General features: G+C 42.8%; 1 protein-coding gene across 1 annotated transcript; it reads left to right on the plus strand.

Annotated features, from left to right (window-relative positions):
* Nucleotides 1–6910: 6910 nt before the first annotated feature.
* slc29a4a (solute carrier family 29 member 4a) lies at nt 6911–17073 on the plus strand (the record flags this gene model as incomplete). The annotated part of the gene is made up of 10 exons (XM_079233849.1): nt 6911–7145; nt 9741–9872; nt 9962–10075; nt 10901–11029; nt 11726–11800; nt 11899–12167; nt 13874–13994; nt 14137–14324; nt 15839–16079; nt 16928–17073. The coding sequence occupies 10 exons, from the start codon at nt 6911–6913 to the stop codon at nt 17071–17073; spliced, it is 1650 nt and encodes a 549-aa protein (XP_079089975.1).
* Between the last annotated feature and the right edge of the window lie 901 nt (nt 17074–17974).

Here is a 17974-nt window from a genome sequence, read left to right on the forward strand (position 1 = left end):
CAGACGGTAGTACTATCAGCATGCAGAGTCATGGCGCTGTGGTTCTGCCGTCATTGATTGAACCGGCGGCTAAATTTAGACACTGTTGAGGCTCAGCATCTTTAGCAGGCTGGAGGGAGGGATGGATGAGCGGATGGAGGGATAGACACACACACACACACACACACACACACACACGCACGCACGCACGCACGCACACACACACACACACACACACTGTGAGATAGTGTTAGAGAGTAAATAGAGGATATACATGTTGTAAATCAGTAGAAAATGAATGCATACACACGGCAGCAGTCCAGTGCACATGCATGCAAATATTTACATTGATAAAACAGTTGAAACGCGCACACACAGACTTATAGACACTTCAGTCAGTGCAGTGCTGCAGGCTGTGGGTTGTACGGGAAAATAATCCCATGTATAAGAAAGAGGTGTAACATGGTTTGACCTTTTCACACATTCATAACGAAGATCTGCACAGAAAAACTGTTTATGGGACACACACACACACACACACACACACACACACACACACACACACACACACCCCAAAAAGTTGAGAGAGAGAGAGAGAGAGAGAGAGAGGGAGGCAGGACAGACAGACAGACAGGCACACAGACAGGACTTTGGCAACTCAATTATATCACAGACAGACAGACAGGTACGGTGAGCGGCAGACAGGTAAACAAACAGCTATAGAGATAAGCAGACGAGCAGAAAACAACGCCCTCTTGATCCAGAGGATTTTACGCAGATTAAATTCATCTCATGAATGTGTTTCTGGACCAGCGTCAAAACGCTTGCTGTGCCACACAATATGTTTATATGTCTCATAAAAGACAGTTTGCTTGATAAATCACAGATTAGTGTTGTTTCTTTGTCCGGACTGAGCGGTTTCAAATGCAGTCAGCATTTCTTAGTGTTTCTTTGGACTTCATCTTGTTTGTCACTGTTACTGTACATTGTGATTGTATTTCCTTGCATATCAATGTGGAACTGAATTGAACTGGGAAGTATATTTTCTGTGTTAATATTTACTTATGATGCAATTTAAAGCCTGCTTTTGGCCCAATGAGTGAGTATTGAAATTGTAAGACTTTCAAATCGTTTACGTTCGCACAGCAGCACTTTATTTAAAGGTTCCCGGTGACACAACAATATGCTGCAATGAAACAAAAGAAGACGACCGCAAGACTAGACAATAAAAGGGAAACATTGCTGGATTTCAAAGATTTCTAAATAGCAGGCTTTGCAAATGTTTTCAAAGAAGGAAATGCATTCGACCCATTTGTTTAGAGCTCAAGGATATAGAAAGCCTGAATGTAAACATTCTTCACATGGCAGATACTAATCCTCCATTTTATTTATTTAATATCTTTTTTTACAGAAAATGCACTCGGTGAGTAAACACTAAAATATGATTTTATTTATTTACCTCTAACTCAACCACCAGCCAGCACAACTTGCAAAACTACCTTGAAATTTAAATTTGAACTATTGCACGTTTAAAACCCTAAAATAAACAACATTATGAACAAAATATACTGCCAGGTGGTTGGTTGAGTGAAATGCCAACGTCATCATGCCAACATGCTCACAATAACAAGGCTAACACGCTGAGCAGGTGTGTGTACTGCTCACCGTTTCAGTGTGATCCTGCACACATCACACAAACATCCATCCCGTCAGGCCTCAGGAGCAGAGCACGGACCAATCGGCGTCCTGCGAGGAGCGACACGGGCAGCTGTGGGCGTGGTCAGGTGTGAGCGAGGCGACAGGTCGGCGACTGCTCATTCTGAACAACAATGGAGGCTCATGAAGAGGCGCAATAGCATCAGTTACATCAAAACTGGAGAGATTTTTATTATTATTGAAAGAAGAGCAAAGAATGAGGCTGAAGCTTTTCTCGATGGAGAACAGGTTTTCACTTTTCTCCTCAGCGGCTTCTGTAAGAGTTTAATTCACAGACGCCTCATTCAATCACCTTCCAAGTATTTCTTTTTTTTTTTTTAAGTGCCCACCTTTTTCTAAAATGATTCCAATGATGGCTTCTCGGATGTGGAACAAACCATCTGGCAGGGTACCTGATGATGCCGCTAATGTAGTTGTTGGGATATTTCAGTCTGGACCAAAGAGCCGTGCAGACTGGTACCTCTAATATTTCAGTCTGGTATCTCTAATATTTCAGTCTGGTATCTCTAATATTTCAGTCTGGTGCCTCTAATATTTCAGTCTGGTATCTCTAATATTTCAGTCTGGTGCCTCTAATATTTCAGTCTGATACCTCTAATATTTCAGTCTGGTGCCTCTAATATTTCAGTCTGGTATCTCTAATATTTCAGTCTGGTGCCTCTAATATTTCAGTCTGGTGCCTCTAATATTTCAGTCTGGTGCCTCTAATATTTCAGTCTGGTATCTCTAATATTTCAGTCTGGTATCTCTAATATTTCAGTCTGGTGCCTCTAATATTTCAGTCTGGTACCTAAAAACAGGCAGAGAGCAATTTGTTCAGCCACAACAGGTTAAATGTGTGTATGGCTTCTACAGTAAAGCATACGTTTGTGTTGTAAACCTCCCAAAGTAGCCTGCTGTGATTCTTTTGGCTCTAAGTCTGCTGTCATTACACTTGTTTAAAGTATTGTTATCTGTTTGTCTGTGCACTTTATTTAAATTAGAATATTCTATTGTAAATGTAATTGTAAATTGAATATGCTCCTATTTCTTACACATTATTCATTGTTTAATGTTATGCACCACCCGCCAGGACAAATTCCTTATATGTGAAAACATACGTGGTAATAAACGGTTCTGATTCTGATAAAAACCTGCAGTATAGAAAGTATAGCATAAAGTGTGGGACCGATGAAGCATGCAGTCAGGATGACGCTGAGGATCAGCAATCATATGGAGGTCCAGTAAGTCATAGCATCGAGAGACTTTGTCTTTTGTAATACTTATAGTGTGTGTGCAGCATGTGTTTTGGGCCTATGCAGTTGATATTTACTTTGTGGGTCTTCTCTCATCATGACAGATATCACTGGGTGTAATTTAGCCTCGTACAGTATGTGCCAGCAGTGTGCAGGATTTTGATGAAATCAGAAATAGAAACCCGAGGATATCAAAGTGAATGCTCTTTGTACATAATCTCCTGAAGATCAGCATAACATCATTTGTAAATGCTATAATTCACCACAGAAGAGATTGGGTATACTGATGGGATAAATCTTTTACATGAAGCGCTGCATCATGAGCAGTTGATCTTCACTCTGTGATGTTGAGCCAGAAGTTAGTTGTACAGAATGTTGGCATTAGCGGAGTCAAAACATCAAAATGTGTCTTTTATTAGACAGCATTTAAAGACGGGGCCTCTAAGAACGGTATTCAAACCCACAAGCAACAGATCCTGTCTGTTGTACTGCACACCTAAAAAGACAGCGATACCATTTAGCTAATTCCCATCTGGCTGTTCCTCCAGTGGGGGTGTGCAATATGACAGAGCCTCTGCCAATAATAAAGCATTAGCATATTGAACTGAACTGATAAAACTGTCAATCACACAGAGGCTCCAGTGCCAGAACTGTGTGTGTGTGTGTGTGTGTGTGTGTGTGTGTGTGTGTGTGTGTGTGTGTGTGTGTGTGCCTGTGCCTGAATGTGACTTTCCCACTATTGTTTTTTTCTTTTCTTTAATATCCACAGTTTTTCTTATCTATGTGCTTCTCTCACACACACACACACACACACACACACACACACACACACACACACACACACACACACACACACACACACACACACACACACACACACACACACCATGCCAATAAAGCCAAATGAAAATGAACAAAAGACAAAAATCTTGAATAAAAAATGTAAACTTTATGTCGTTCCTGCAGGATCTCCTGGGATCTACTGTATACGCCCACCGGGAAACTGTATTTAAAGCGATCTTATATTCCTTTATGCTGTTTTTGTATCTCCTCTGTCATAATATTCATACCTGACTTGTGAAAATGCCTTTATATTGTGAAGATAGGATTTCTGATGAATAGGGCAGTTGTAATAGCCTGTTTTATATTAAAAAAAGGAATGCATTTAGTAAATGTCCTCCCTGGAAATGTATTATTTAATCCCAGTTCTACTTTCCATGTGTGGAAACACTCTTGACGCCTAAAACGGCACGCAAAGGGAAAACACGTTATTAAACATTTCGGTGGTTTCATCCTCGACTCGTTTGAAAAGACTGATTGCAAAAGATGAACAGCCAGAGGCAACATCCTCCTCTTCCCTCTCCCCCAAACCCCCACCTCTCCTCCTCCTCCTCCTCCTCCTCCCTCCCTCTCCTCATCCCTCCATCCCCGCTTCCTCCTCTCCGCTGGATGGTGCGTCGCAGCGCTCGCAGGCAGGACGGCACCGGGGGCTTCCCTTCTGTCTGATGGACACGGGCTGAGTGAGGAGGGACCAGGTCCGTCCGGCGGAGACACTGCGAGGATCTCTAGCTGCTCTTGCTGTGCGGGGAGGAGCGGGCACGAAACCGGGGGAGCGAGAGAGGAGGCACCGGAGGTAAAGGGGCCATTAATAACCTGTTGTTTGTGTGTTTTTGTTTTCCATTGGAGGCAGAAATCACCGCGGTCGCAGTCAAAACCCAAGGAGGGGTATAAAAGCGACATTTAAACCTTGTTGGACTTGATTGTGATCGATTTAATGATAATTTGGAAAAGAAGAAGCGGGATAACTGAGAGAGCATCTCCGTGTCCTCCGCTGCCCCGCCGTCGTGTTTTTGCTCAATTAGCTCCCGATTTCAATTCCTCTCACGCGCCCGTACAGATGACACTCAAAACACGTGATCTTAATTGATTTGGAGTTAATGCATTCAACACTAAGATGTGTTTCCCAGCTATAGGTTTTAGATTGTCTGATTTAGTTGTCAAATCAAGTGATTTTTCCCACTCTCCATGCTGATTCTTTCATTACTTATGTAAACAATACAAACTGCATATTACACTGCAATTTAATTATGATCGCAGGCTGGAGCCTTTAAATTCAAAGGAGGTAGGTTGAGAGCACCGCCTCAAGTCTGGAAAGGAAACTGCAGATGGCTATAGAGGCAAGTGAATTGGCATCACTTTGAGAGACAAGAAAAGAAAAGAAACACACACACACACACACACACACACACACACACACACACACACACACACACACACACACACACACACAGTTTTTCACAATACGCTCCCAGTGTTTACGTCCAGGAGACGCAGCCTCAGTTTAGTGACACGTCTCCTAGTTCCTCTGCGTCCCTATAGGCCAGGATGAACCCACACTACAGAGACGATAGCTTCTTACACCATCTGCCTTTAACATAAGATCTCACCCGAAAAGCAGAGCAGGCCCGTGACCGAGCTGCTTCCTTTTTGTAGACCAGCCGTGTCGCAGGGCGTCGGAGGGGAGCAGGCTGCAGCGAGGCCTCGGGGTTGATGAGTGGCGACAGAATTGTGCGGATGTCCTCCAGCGTTTGTGTAACCACACAGGTGTGCACATAGATGGGCTTTTGTGCTTCTTTTGTGTGTGTTTGCGTGTGGAACAATGTCAATATCCATTTATCATGATGCAGATGGTAACAATAACAGTTCCCTGTGGACCCGAGGGAGAGGAAGAAGGTTACTGTTCAGCTGCTTTTGTTGGGTTTTACTCTTTCAGTCATGTTTATACCGGGTGAAGATGTTGCATGATAGAGCTGGATATGTTTAGTCATTTAAACGATTAATTGATCCTCAGAAAGTTGATCAGAAACCATCTTCATTTGATTACTGTAAATATAATATTTGGCTGGTTTTGGACTGTTGTTTGAACAAAACAAGCAAAGTAGAGATGTCAACTCGGGCTTTAGGAAATTGTATTGGGCATCTGGCAGGATTTTCTCATGTTTTATAGATCAAACAATGATCAATTAATAAAGCAACTAATCTCCAACTGATCTCCATAAGGACAGTATTCATGTAATAGACATCAACAGTCCTTTACACTTGTAAGAAGTATTTAGGATTTTAATTGCTTACTTCGCTAAATAAGAAGCTTTGTGTCAGCTGATTTATTTAAAACTACTTAGCTGTTTATGTTCTGGCTGGTTATTCTTTTAAACTATGCAACTCTTCGCAGATAACTTGGCCCGTCATAATTTACTCCGAGCCCAAACTGATGTCTTGAGGTTTCTTGCTTTGTCTCAATTACAGTCAAAACACCCCAAATATTGAAGAAAAATAAGAAGAACAGCAAATCCTCACATTTGAGAAGCGTGAACGAGTCGAGGTTTGGTGCTTTTGTTTAATTGGTCATCAAAACTGTTCATTTTGTGTCAGTCTCGTCTCTCCTCGACATTGTCATGATGTGTGAGTTGAATGCAGAGCTGCAATTTCGCCCACCTTGTCTGTCATCTAGTCATGCATCCTTCGTCACAGTTTCTCTCATTAAATATGCTTCTCACAGATTCACACACACACACACACACACACACACACACACACACACACACACACACACACACACACACACACACACACACACACACACACACACACACTCTTTTCTTTGGAGTGTATAACCTTGACTCTTGTCACTTTCAGCAAGGCACTGACAGCATTTTTATTTTATTTTTTTTCATCTCTGCCTCTTCTTTTACATTTTAATTCTGTTTCCACTTCTGTCTCCCGCTGCAGATCCTCCATCGTCTGAAGGTCTCCTGCTATTCTACTTTCATGCTCTCCTGCCTCTCCTCCACGGTGTCTTGGGGATTGTGTTTGACATGCACGCTCCCAAGAGAGTGTAGCTTGTAGTATCGAGAGGAAAGTTTGCTGTGTGTGTGCGTGTGTGTGTGTGTGTGTGTGTAGGGGCTACTTGGAGCACAGAGATGAGTTCGGTGGGAGCAGAGCGTCGCAGGCCCACACCGGTCCAGATGCCAGAGGAGAGGGATGTGTGGAGGGATGGAGGAAGAGCTGGATGGAGGGAGGGAGGAAGGGAGGGCTGGAGGGAGGGCAGAGAAAGCGGCGTGGTGCAGAGCTACAGCTTCGACTCGTACCAGCTGGAGGAGGAGGAGATCAGTAAAGACGCCCCGGAGCGAGGAGTGCTGGCGCTGTCCGAGCCCGGTGAGGGAGTTTCCATTGCATCTATCTGTGTGTGTGTGTGTTTGTTTATGTGTGTGTTTGTTTGTGTGTGCTGGTCCTATAAATAGACAAGCAGGAATATCCGTCTTCTACTCCAAAATACCAGGAACAACAAAGTGTGTTTTGACCAACAGACTTCTCTGTCTCATAACATGCTGAGTGGAGCACCACCAGCACATTTTCACATTATAATCTTTGTGTGTGTGTGTATATACTGGTGGTGGACAGAATATCATGTAAACAGTAATACTACCCATTTGTGCCAGGGTCCCTCGACAACTCCAGGGAAGTAGGTGAAATGATGGTGATTTTAGACACAATTTAATTGTTATATGCAAATAACACCTTTTGTTGCAATGGAAATACGACAGATTGCACGCCGTCCTTTTTTAAAGTACCTTTCTTTGCCTATTCGTGAAATGTATCAAATATATTTCCTGAGAAACAAAGGAGGACGAATGGGATGCGATTTATCAGTGAAAGTAGATGGATATATTCTTTCCACTAGAGCAGTCGTCTTAATTTAGCAATTTTATCTTATTTCTTGTTTCATTTCTATTATTATATTCTATAGTGAACAATGAAATCATGAAAATAATTAATGCTAAGTAATTCGTTTATCCTATATATCCTTGCTGTTGATATTTATTTGATGAAGAAATCACAAAAGAAAAGACATTGGATGTGACTCATTTTGGACCCATGACGCACAACACAGTGCAGAAGCAGATTTTAAGTTACATGAACGAAAATCAACATTGAAGCTAACGGTGCTAACATTACACAACTAGCTTTGATTGTACCAGGTGGAAGCTAGTAGCCTAGCTAGCTTCAGCTTCCTGAGTGACCAGGGACAGATAGCTTGCTGAAAAAAAACATCTTGTAGTTGACATTGCGTCATCTGGCAACTCCCACGCTACATGTCAATCACCCGCTTCCACCGGAAACACCCAGAGGCTTGAAGCCACTGTTTCCAGAAAAAGGTTTGATCCTTTGTTGAATTATGCACAAGCTACAGTATCATGGCAGTTTGTATTTCCTAAAAGCGAGATGTATTTCAATTTCAGTTAGGCAAGGTAAGATCATTCCTGACACAAACAAACTGCACTGACAACCAGTCATCACGTTGACATCTTTTATTTTTACATTTTGTAAGACTGAGTGAAAGTCTTTTTTTTGTTTTTGCAGTGAGTGCTTGTGTTTGCAGATGATGGACGCTGAGAGAATAAACAGTATAGTCAATAAAACGTGACAGAGAGAGGAAGTGTGTAAAAAAACATCAGGATGCAGGCCTGTTCAGAGAACATTGCTGTTGCCTGGTAACTCAGGTTGCACAAAGGGCACGTTAATCAGATCACAAGCGACCGAGGACACGGCCCACAGCGAGGGCCCATAGATTTTCAGACAGCTCCCTCTCTTCTTTCTCTCCTTTGCCTCTGCCAGTCTGTTGCTGTCAGTCTCAATATCTCAGGGTACCGCTAACACAATACAAGTCACTTCCCTAAAAGAAAAAAATAAATAAACAAAGGTTTTGAAAGGCAGATTAAAAGACTGAATTCATCCTAGCCTCTCATTAAAGTTCATCATCTACAATCTGTAGGTCTATTGAAGGACTTTAGGAAAAGTAAAAGGGGTTTCAAATAAAATATTAAAAACCACAGAGATTGTCCACCTCTATCACCGCCCAAATCATCTGCACACAGTCCCTAAATATGTCAAAAAGAGACAAATCTGCCATAAAAGATTTTCATACAGTGAGTTGCTGCACTGAAATGTCAGTAACTCAGTGAGGGCGGTGCTGTCGGGTCTTCATTGAATTTTCTGCTAATGAGGTTTGAGTTTCTGCAGGCTGTGATCTTCCTTCTGTCTAAGCAGCGGTGATGTTCACTGCTACCCGGCTAACTGCTAACTACACAATTAATGCCAGGTTTCCTTTAACCAAACCCATCAGATCAGCAGAAATGGATCATCTTTTATGTATTTATGGCCATTGCATGTACGGTTATTTAAGGCATTTATTTATAAGAAAATAAAGTTCATTATCGAGGAATCAAGTTATGGGCTTCATCAGATGAATAGGAAAATAATGTATCAGTCCCAGGTACCACAATAACAAATTATATTAAACATTAATAAGTAAAATAGGTCGTCTCAAAAAAAGAAATTCTTTCCTTTAGTCAGCGGAAAAATAGAAATGCTAAAAAATGGTTTGGAGCAGTTAGTAGTCAGCTGACAGGATGAGGAAAGAAAAGGATTTGAAGAACCTGCACATCGCGCTTTAAGAAACAGAATCAGCAGCAAAAGTCCAGTTTTTATCTGGAACTACTCTGACAGCGAGTCTACGATCATCAGTTCCTCTGATCTCTCACGATGCAACAGGAACGAGGGCCTCTGCTTCTCCGTCGTCGGAGCGGAGGCGTTCCTGCGGCTCCAGCTCCATTCATCCTGATGAGCTTTGCTGGAGATGGAGACTGTTGTCTGCAGACCTAATACAGATGTTGTAAAGTCATTTTTATCCCCGCTGTTTGAGTGTGACTTCATACTCCTCTAACCCTCGACTCCTTCCTCCCCCCTCAGACTTCGAGGAGCCGATCCCTGACGACCGTTACCATGGCATCTATTTCGCAATGCTATTGGCTGGCGTGGGTTTCCTGCTTCCCTACAACAGTTTCATCACGGATGTGGACTACTTGCACAACAAGTTTAAAGGTATACAAATGCATGAATAAACCCAGGAACTGCACCTCTATTGAATGAGTGAGTTCTACAGACCCAATGTGTGTGTGTGTGTGTCTCAGGGACGTCCATAGTGTTCGACATGAGTCTGACGTACATCCTTGTGGCTCTGCTGGCCGTCATCCTCAACAACGTGTTGGTGGAGAGACTCAGCCTGCACACCAGAATCACTGTGGGTGAGTCCAGCAGCAACCCGCTCGCAGACGGAGCTTTAATTGTGAAAATAATTCTCATTATGGGAACTTCTGCTGTTACTCTTGTATGAATGACCCTCTGGGAACCTCACGGCTTATCAGAGCAGAATATACAGAGCAAAAATTAAGGAGACAGTTTAAAGAAAAAGACATTTTCCCGTGGGTTTTGTTGATAAAAATGTTTCACACTAACTTTGCCCAAGACTGTGAACTCACAAGGGGCTGCCTTTCAAGAGTGTTGGTGTTTATTTCTTCTTTAAAATCTTGCATCATCTTTAGTTTTGCTGTCAGCTTTCAAAACATTTTTAAAGAGAACTCACTGTGCTATTGAAGAAGACCATTCAGATACAAGCATGCACATTGAGGCAGATTCTGCATCAGGTTTGTGAAAAGACTGAGACTGATACTGGAGAGATTTAACTTTGGCTCCAAATTATTCATTAAAAAGCAGTGTTTTAAGGCTAGTTCAGATCTTTACAAATATTAAAGCGATTCAGCCTATACCCCATATGAAAAAAAAAATGTCCCTCTCTGAGAATGTTGAAATCATTACACATACGTAATATTTTTCACATATGTAAGAGCAATGTTTAAAATAGCTCTGCTTGCATCCTTGGGGAAATGTCTTTTGAGGTGTGCTGTCGGCTGGAGAGCTTAATTGTCTCTGGAGTTAACAAACTGAGGATCGGACTTCAGGCTCTCACGACGGCGCTGTCCAGCATGTGCTCAGTCATGCCATCGCAACGTGACCTGGTTCAGTGGCGTCCATTCACTTGTCTGTCTGTCTGTGTTTCACTTCCTTTGCAGGTTACATATTAGCTCTGGGGCCGCTGATCTTTGTCAGTGTGTTTGATGTGTGGCTGGCCAAGTTCACCACCAGGCAGGCTTATGTCGTCAACCTCGTGTCAGTGGGAGTGGTGGCCTTCGGATGTACAGGTATCTGTCTGTCTGCCTGTCTGCCTGTCTGTCTGTCTGCCTGTGCATAAACATGTTTCAGCAACAACTTGTTCAGCATAGTAAGCTGTCAGCGTCAACAAAGAGTAGAACAAAACAATGACTTTTCATTTTGGTGGCTTTGACCAATTTACTGACACAACAATAGGTTTTGAAGAATGAAACGTTTTGGGTGAGTTACTACCTTGTGCAGACAAACAATGGAGGTGTGTTGTCCCATGAAACAGTTGTGAGAGTTGCTCCTACAGTTGAGAGAATGTTAAGATTGTTTCTATAAAAAAGCAATTGAGAAAAACAACAGAAATACGCTGATAATAAGTCAAAGTTGGCGGTTAAAGTGTTCTGATATTCTGCAGTCCCCCTCCCGTATATCATGTAGAGAGCAATGCAAAGCGGTGATGCTCAGTCAGAGCTGTTAAATGAACAAGCGGCAGTCGAGGTTTCAGTTCTCGGCTGCTGCTAATGACATGATGATGTCATGAACTGAGCCGCCTCCTTCTAGCCACTGTGAGTGTGATCAGAGCCTTTCAGCCAGCAGTCGAGAGGCTTTAATTAGCGGAGGTGCGGAGGTCAGACTGGCTTCTCCCCAGTGCTGTGTAAACCTCCGGGAAGTTGTGCCTCTCAATGAATGATGTTGTTACAATGTTGACTGATAAACACTTCCTCATCCCTCCCCAGTGCAGCAGTCTAGTTTCTATGGTTACATGGGGATGCTGCCCAAGAGGTACACGCAGGGGGTGATGACTGGAGAGAGTAAGTAAACTCGCACAGGCAAAGCTCTGCACTCGCACATCTCCGTCCCTGCAATCATCTCCCTCACCCCTGTGTCTTGTCTCCTCTGCTCCTCCCAGGCACTGCAGGTGTGATCATCTCGCTGTCGCGCATCTTCACCAAGCTGCTGATCCCCGACGAGCAGAGGAACACGCTCATCTTCTTCCTGGTCTCCATCAGCATGGAGATGCTCTGCTTCCTGCTTCACCTGCTGGTCCGCCGCTCTCAGTTTGTCCGCTACTACACCAGCCACGCCCAAGGCAAAGGGCCGGTCAAAGGTCACGACCCGCACGACAACGGGACCGGGTACCGAGTTCACCACGACGTCACCGCAGAGGAAGTAAGATTTGTAAGTTTGTGGACAGCTTACCCGCTCTACCGTGTGTATGTGTGATTATACTGAGTATATTTAGTCATGTTAGCTCTAGCTCTCATCTAATAGATGGACTGAGACATTCACCACACCTCCTCCTGACTTTTCCTCTAGCACCACCATGAGGCGCACATTTGTGGGTTTTTTCATTCATTAGATGAGATTTACTTATTAAAGTTTAATCGACAATCATTTAATATTTCATAAATGTTGCAACAGCAAGGCAGGGAGGAAATGTTATACCTCTAAACTGTGGTGTCATGCAGCTCCCATTTCCTGCTTGATTTCTGCGAGGCGTGTGTGTGCGTGTGTGTGTGTGTGTGTCGTGTGCACAGTGGGAGCGTGCACACAGGGATGAAGGGCTGTGTGGGTTTTAAAATGCAGTATCATTTATTTAAGCTGCGCTGGGCTGCTTTTTGACTGCCACTCAGAGAGAGAGATATTGAGAGAGAGAGAGAGGGATTTTGGTTGTTGATGCGGAAAAAATATGAGGAAAGATGCCGTTTGAGAGAGAAATGGAGAGGTTGAGGCCTCTTGCGAACAGAAAGAAAATGAGAGTCACGACACACTGAACACAAAAAGGCAGTAGAAGAAAACTGTTGAGGGAAAGAGATGATACAGGGGGAAAACACAATTGAGGAAAAGAAAGAAAAATGAAAGAAGTGGGAAATCCACTTTGTATTCATGCTTGAAGCAGCACTTTGGCGCCTGAAGACATGAAGCTGGTGTGTGTGTGTGTGTGTGTGTGTGTGTGTGTGTGTGTGTGTGTGTGTGTGTGTGTGTGTGTGTGTGTTCAGAGCCTTCAAAGGAAGACACAGCACCTCAGGCTCTCATCTTTTCATGTGTGCGTCTTTGTCCGCCATTACGCGTAATACAAGTGTGTGAAGGACGCCCCCCTGTGTTTGATAGTAATCAATGTGTGTGTGTGTGTGTGTGTGTGTGTGTGTGTGTGTGTGTGTGTGTGTGTCTGTGTGTGTGTGTGTAGTTTTCTACATCTGGGGGCTGATTCAGGCAGCTCTTTGTTCTGGTTGCCGGGGGATACTAAGCAATCTATGCGACGGGATAATCAAGAAGAGTGGTGCCTTCTGGCTTGCAAGTCCCTCCAATCAACTAATGGATCTGTGTGTGTGTGTGTGTGTGTGTGTGTGTGTGTGTGTGTGTGTGTGTGTGTGTGTGTGTGTGTGTGTGTACAGCTTATTTGCAGTCCATCCTGTAGTGTCTCCATTATCATTACGTCAACCTGCACCGCTCACAGTGATCATCTCTAATACTCGCCGCCATAAAAAGCTGATGTCATGCAGCCAGGAGGCCACGTCTGAATGAGAAACCCTGAAAATATCAAGTCATCTAAACCGCTGGAAGAGAATATGTTTATTTACGGTGTGATGGCCACCTCTAGTGTGTTCTTAATGAATTGTTGATGTCCTTCAAAAAGCCCTGAAATGTGAGGATGTCTACCCAAGTCATTTGATAATTGATCATGAAAGGGGTCAAATGTTTTCTATTTCAGTTTGTGATTGAATTGTTGATGTAATGTCGATGACTGGCCTCAAATGTATTTCTGCCAGTCATGTGTTTGTTTTATTAAAGCACTGAGGAGGTCTCTGTGTGTGTGTGTGTGTGTGTGTGTGTGTGTGTGTGTGTGTGTGTGTGTGTGTGTGTGTGTGTGTGTGTCTCTTCAGGGAAATGGTGCGACAGCCCCGACCCCGACAGAGGAAGTGGTTGAGGACTTTGAGGGCGGGACGTATGTGCGATTCGATGCCCCGAAAGCCAAGATAAGGAGGAGCTGGCCTGGTGTCCGTGGTACTCTCTCTTTTAGTCCTGTGTACTCACTGCTCAATTACCCCCTGGGGATTCAAGAAGAGGGGAATATTCTTAGAGATGAACCTGTTCAAGTGAGAGCTTTTTATATCACCCTGTGTGTGTGTGTGTGTCCTCTAACCAGACATGATCTTGCATCGTTACGTGGTGTCCCGTGTGATCTGGGCCTACATGCTGTCCATAGCAGTGACCTACAGCATCACCTTGTGTCTGTTCCCCGGCCTGGAGTCAGAAATAAAAAACCGCGCCTTAGGAGAGTGGCTGCCCATCCTCATCATGGCCACCTTCAACATGTCGGACTTTGTTGGCAAGGTAAGGTGCACATTTTTTGGGAAAATTCAGTGACATGTAAATATCATATCACACATATTACTGTTTCTTTCCAATCTCATTTTAATGAACTACGTCATTGATTTAAATTGGGAAAAAAGTAATTTTCTTTTTTTTTGCATTCTCAACACAACAGAACACTCCTTGACATTTAAATAAACATAATACAATAAATAATTAAAACAGTAATATTAGTGTCAATAGTTTAGCTTAAAGCGAGTATAAATGCTAACCTTTACATGTATGCACATCTACACTGACAAATGCTTATACATATACACAACCATCTACATCCACATACATACCCGCATAGCATACCCATATGTGGGGAAAAGTAATTTTTAATGACAGTTTAGAAAGAGTTTTTATAGATCTATGTTTTCTGGGCTGTGTCAGTCATCTGTAACAGAAAGGCAGAGATATATTTGTATTTGACAGCTAATAACTGTGTCAATTTTTTTATAATAACAATGGATCAGAAAGAAACAGTCAAATAAAATAAAATAAAAAAGAAACCATAAGTGATTTTTATAATTTTTATGAAATATTGATGACATCCGGTGAGTTCAATGAGACTTCAATAATTCCAATCGCAGCAGCTTTTCTCATAAACAGCCTCACAGTTTAATGAGCAAAGAGTAGACTTCAGGAGTTTCAGAGGACACAGTGGTCTGTGTAGTTAATGAATCAAACTGACACTGCAAAATATCAAATATGAAAAATCCCCAGGGAAAATATGCCCTTGCCCTAAAATACACTTGATTTACTCGGATACCAGCATTCATAATGTCTTATTGTAACCTCATCATTTATCTTCTAAAATTCACATTGCTCTTGGCAATCCCTATGATTTCACACCTCTTGAGATTCTGGGATTTAATTGTAGGCCTCCATCCATCCGTCTGCACGACAGCAGCAGGAAGGAGACAAAGGCACACTGTAACACTGTATTGACCTTGTGAAAGTGTGAAAGGAGTCGCTCCATTTATTAAACCTCAGAGTAAGAATGGAAAAAAAGTCTGGTTTATTTTGGGATAATTGCACTTAGCTCAAAGGCTTTATCCGAATATTCAGAAATGAAACCTTATCTGGTGTCCTTAAGTCATAATTTTAACTTTGAAAGTGAAAGTTGTTCTGATTGCACACTTTGACTTTGTCTTCACAGCAAAGTTTGCATTTTGTTGAAAGTGGGGAAAAAAAGATAAGGCGGGAGAAGATAAATTATATCGAATGTGGGAGAGGAAAATTAAGGTAGCTAAGAGGTAGAAAGAAAAAAAACTCCTGATAAGAAAAAGCAAAGAATAGAGTGGAAAAAAACGGAGTCACTTATTGTGCTCTCTTGAAAGTGCCACAAGCAGTTAACACATGTCTAAAAGAGCTGCTTCAGAACAGGGACTGATTATCTATCAATTTAAACTTCAATTTCAAGCAATGTCTGGTGAGAAAGCCGACTTTAACCCCCACATCATTGAAACACTTCCCTGCTCTCTCCTCAGATCCTTGCAGCGCTGCCGTACGACTGGTCCGGAGGCCGCCTGCTCTTCTTCTCCTGCCTGAGGGTGGTCTTCATCCCTCTGTTCGTCATGTGCGTCTACCCGGCCAGTGCGCCCACCCTGTCCCATCCCGCCTGGCCCTGTCTCTTCTCCCTCCTCATGGGAGTCACCAACGGCTACTTCGGGTCCGTGCCGATGATCCTGGCTGCGGGCAAAGTGCCGCCCGAACAGCGGGAGTTGGCCGGTGAGTAAAACTCCTGAATGGGTTAATAATAGTTTGTCAAGGTTGGCATAGTTATGTTGATTTTTATTCTTCTTTCAGTTTCAGTGTAATTTCAGTGAGAAACGGCTACAAAAATAAAGCATCAAACTCTAAATCGATTAGTTGATTGACAGAAAATTTGTATAAAAAAGTATTAATTAGTGAACTGTGCTAAACTGTGCTAGTAAGTAGATTATAAGCGTTTGCCAGAGCCAGTCTACCTGTTTATTCCTGTTTTCAGTCTTTATGCTAAGCTAAGCTAATTATCTGCTGGGTGTAGCTTTATATTTAGCTTATAGACGTGAGAGTGATATCAATCTTCTCATATAACCCTTTAAATAGAAAGCTAATTTGCGTATTTTCCAAAATGTCAAAAACAACAACCATAAACCCAGATCACATTATAGCTTAACTTTGAAAGTTTTACTGTACCACTAGAACGAATTGCAAAATGTGCTGCAGTTAGTATGTACTGAAGTAGCATGCTAACACGCTAAACTAAGAGAAAGAACATTGTACCTGCTAAACATCAGCATGTTGTTGTTGTTGTAAGCACATTAGCAAGCTGACATTAGCATTTAGCTAATTGCCGATCACTGTTCCAGGGGTATCCGCTCTGTATCAGCGCTTTATAATGTTTTTAATACTTGACTTCTTGCTTTACAGGGCTTGTATAAAGGAAATACAGACCATGAATATGATAAATAAGTGTACAATTCCTCCTCAGTGTTGTGGAGGTTGGTTGATGGTGTTTCACTATACTGGTTATCTTCTTGCTTCTTAACTACATTTTGTTTAAGTATAACTCTCTGCTCTCTGTGTCCCTCCAGGCAACACCATGACGGTCTCCTACATGACCGGCCTGATGGTGGGCTCCGCCGTGGCGTACGCAGCTTACAGCTTCGCGGTTCCAGGACCAGGACCACACATCTCCACACTCAACATGCACACACACGGCAACGCCACCGGGTACTGAATATCCACGCACAATAAAACACGATCACGGGTGTAAACACACATACATGTACATGCCATTTGCAAACACGAGATCCTGGCCAGGAGAAGCAGCGTAGACCGGTGGACTTGAATCCAGCTGCGGAGGACAAAAATAACTCTTTAATGGTTCATGTTTATACTCCAAGAGATGTATTCTCCTTTTTCCAAATCATCAATCTTCAATTTCGCTCACTGGATAGAGAAAATGGAATAAGATACAAAAAAATGGAGGAAATTATGTTAAACAGTAAAATCGTAGCACATTTCTCCACTTTGTCGTTCTCCAGCCTGGTGGTCCTCTGACCTTCAAATGTCACGGCTCTGCTGTGATGAACCTTTGGATGGAGGTGAAGAACAGGAGCTGGACATCTGTCAACAGAAGCCCTTAAAGTGTCTCACAGTGAAATTATTGTCTGCATGTGTGTGCGAACCGACTCGCTGACATTTGTTCAGTGTAAAGTCAAGTGGTTTTTAGCTGCAGGGAACAAACGTTCACAGTTTTGGAGGAGACTGTGTGCCACAGGTCACGTTGGATACATTTCACATTGTTGATATTCAGAGTAGAGAGAAGATGCCACTGTGGCTTTTCCTGGAACAGTTGTTTCAGCTGTTTCCTAATTATAATCTCTGACAACCTCTGACCGCACCATTTAAACACTGCAACAAGAGCAACGGAAAGGCTCACTTTAATTCACGGTGAAACCGAAGCTCCTGCAGTGTGACCTATTTGCGAGTATAATGTGGAATTATGAGACGGAAATCCAGTCGCCCCAAATCCCATCTGATTGGATATGTTTAAGTACACGGCCTTGAGTTCAAGAGTCATCAGAAATATTCTAATCATTTACAAGAAGAGCAAGGATTTGATATTAAATCCTCCA

Source organism: Taurulus bubalis (genome assembly GCF_910589615.1).
Source record: "Taurulus bubalis genome assembly, chromosome: 17".
Taxonomy (NCBI): Eukaryota; Metazoa; Chordata; class Actinopteri; order Perciformes; family Cottidae; genus Taurulus; species Taurulus bubalis.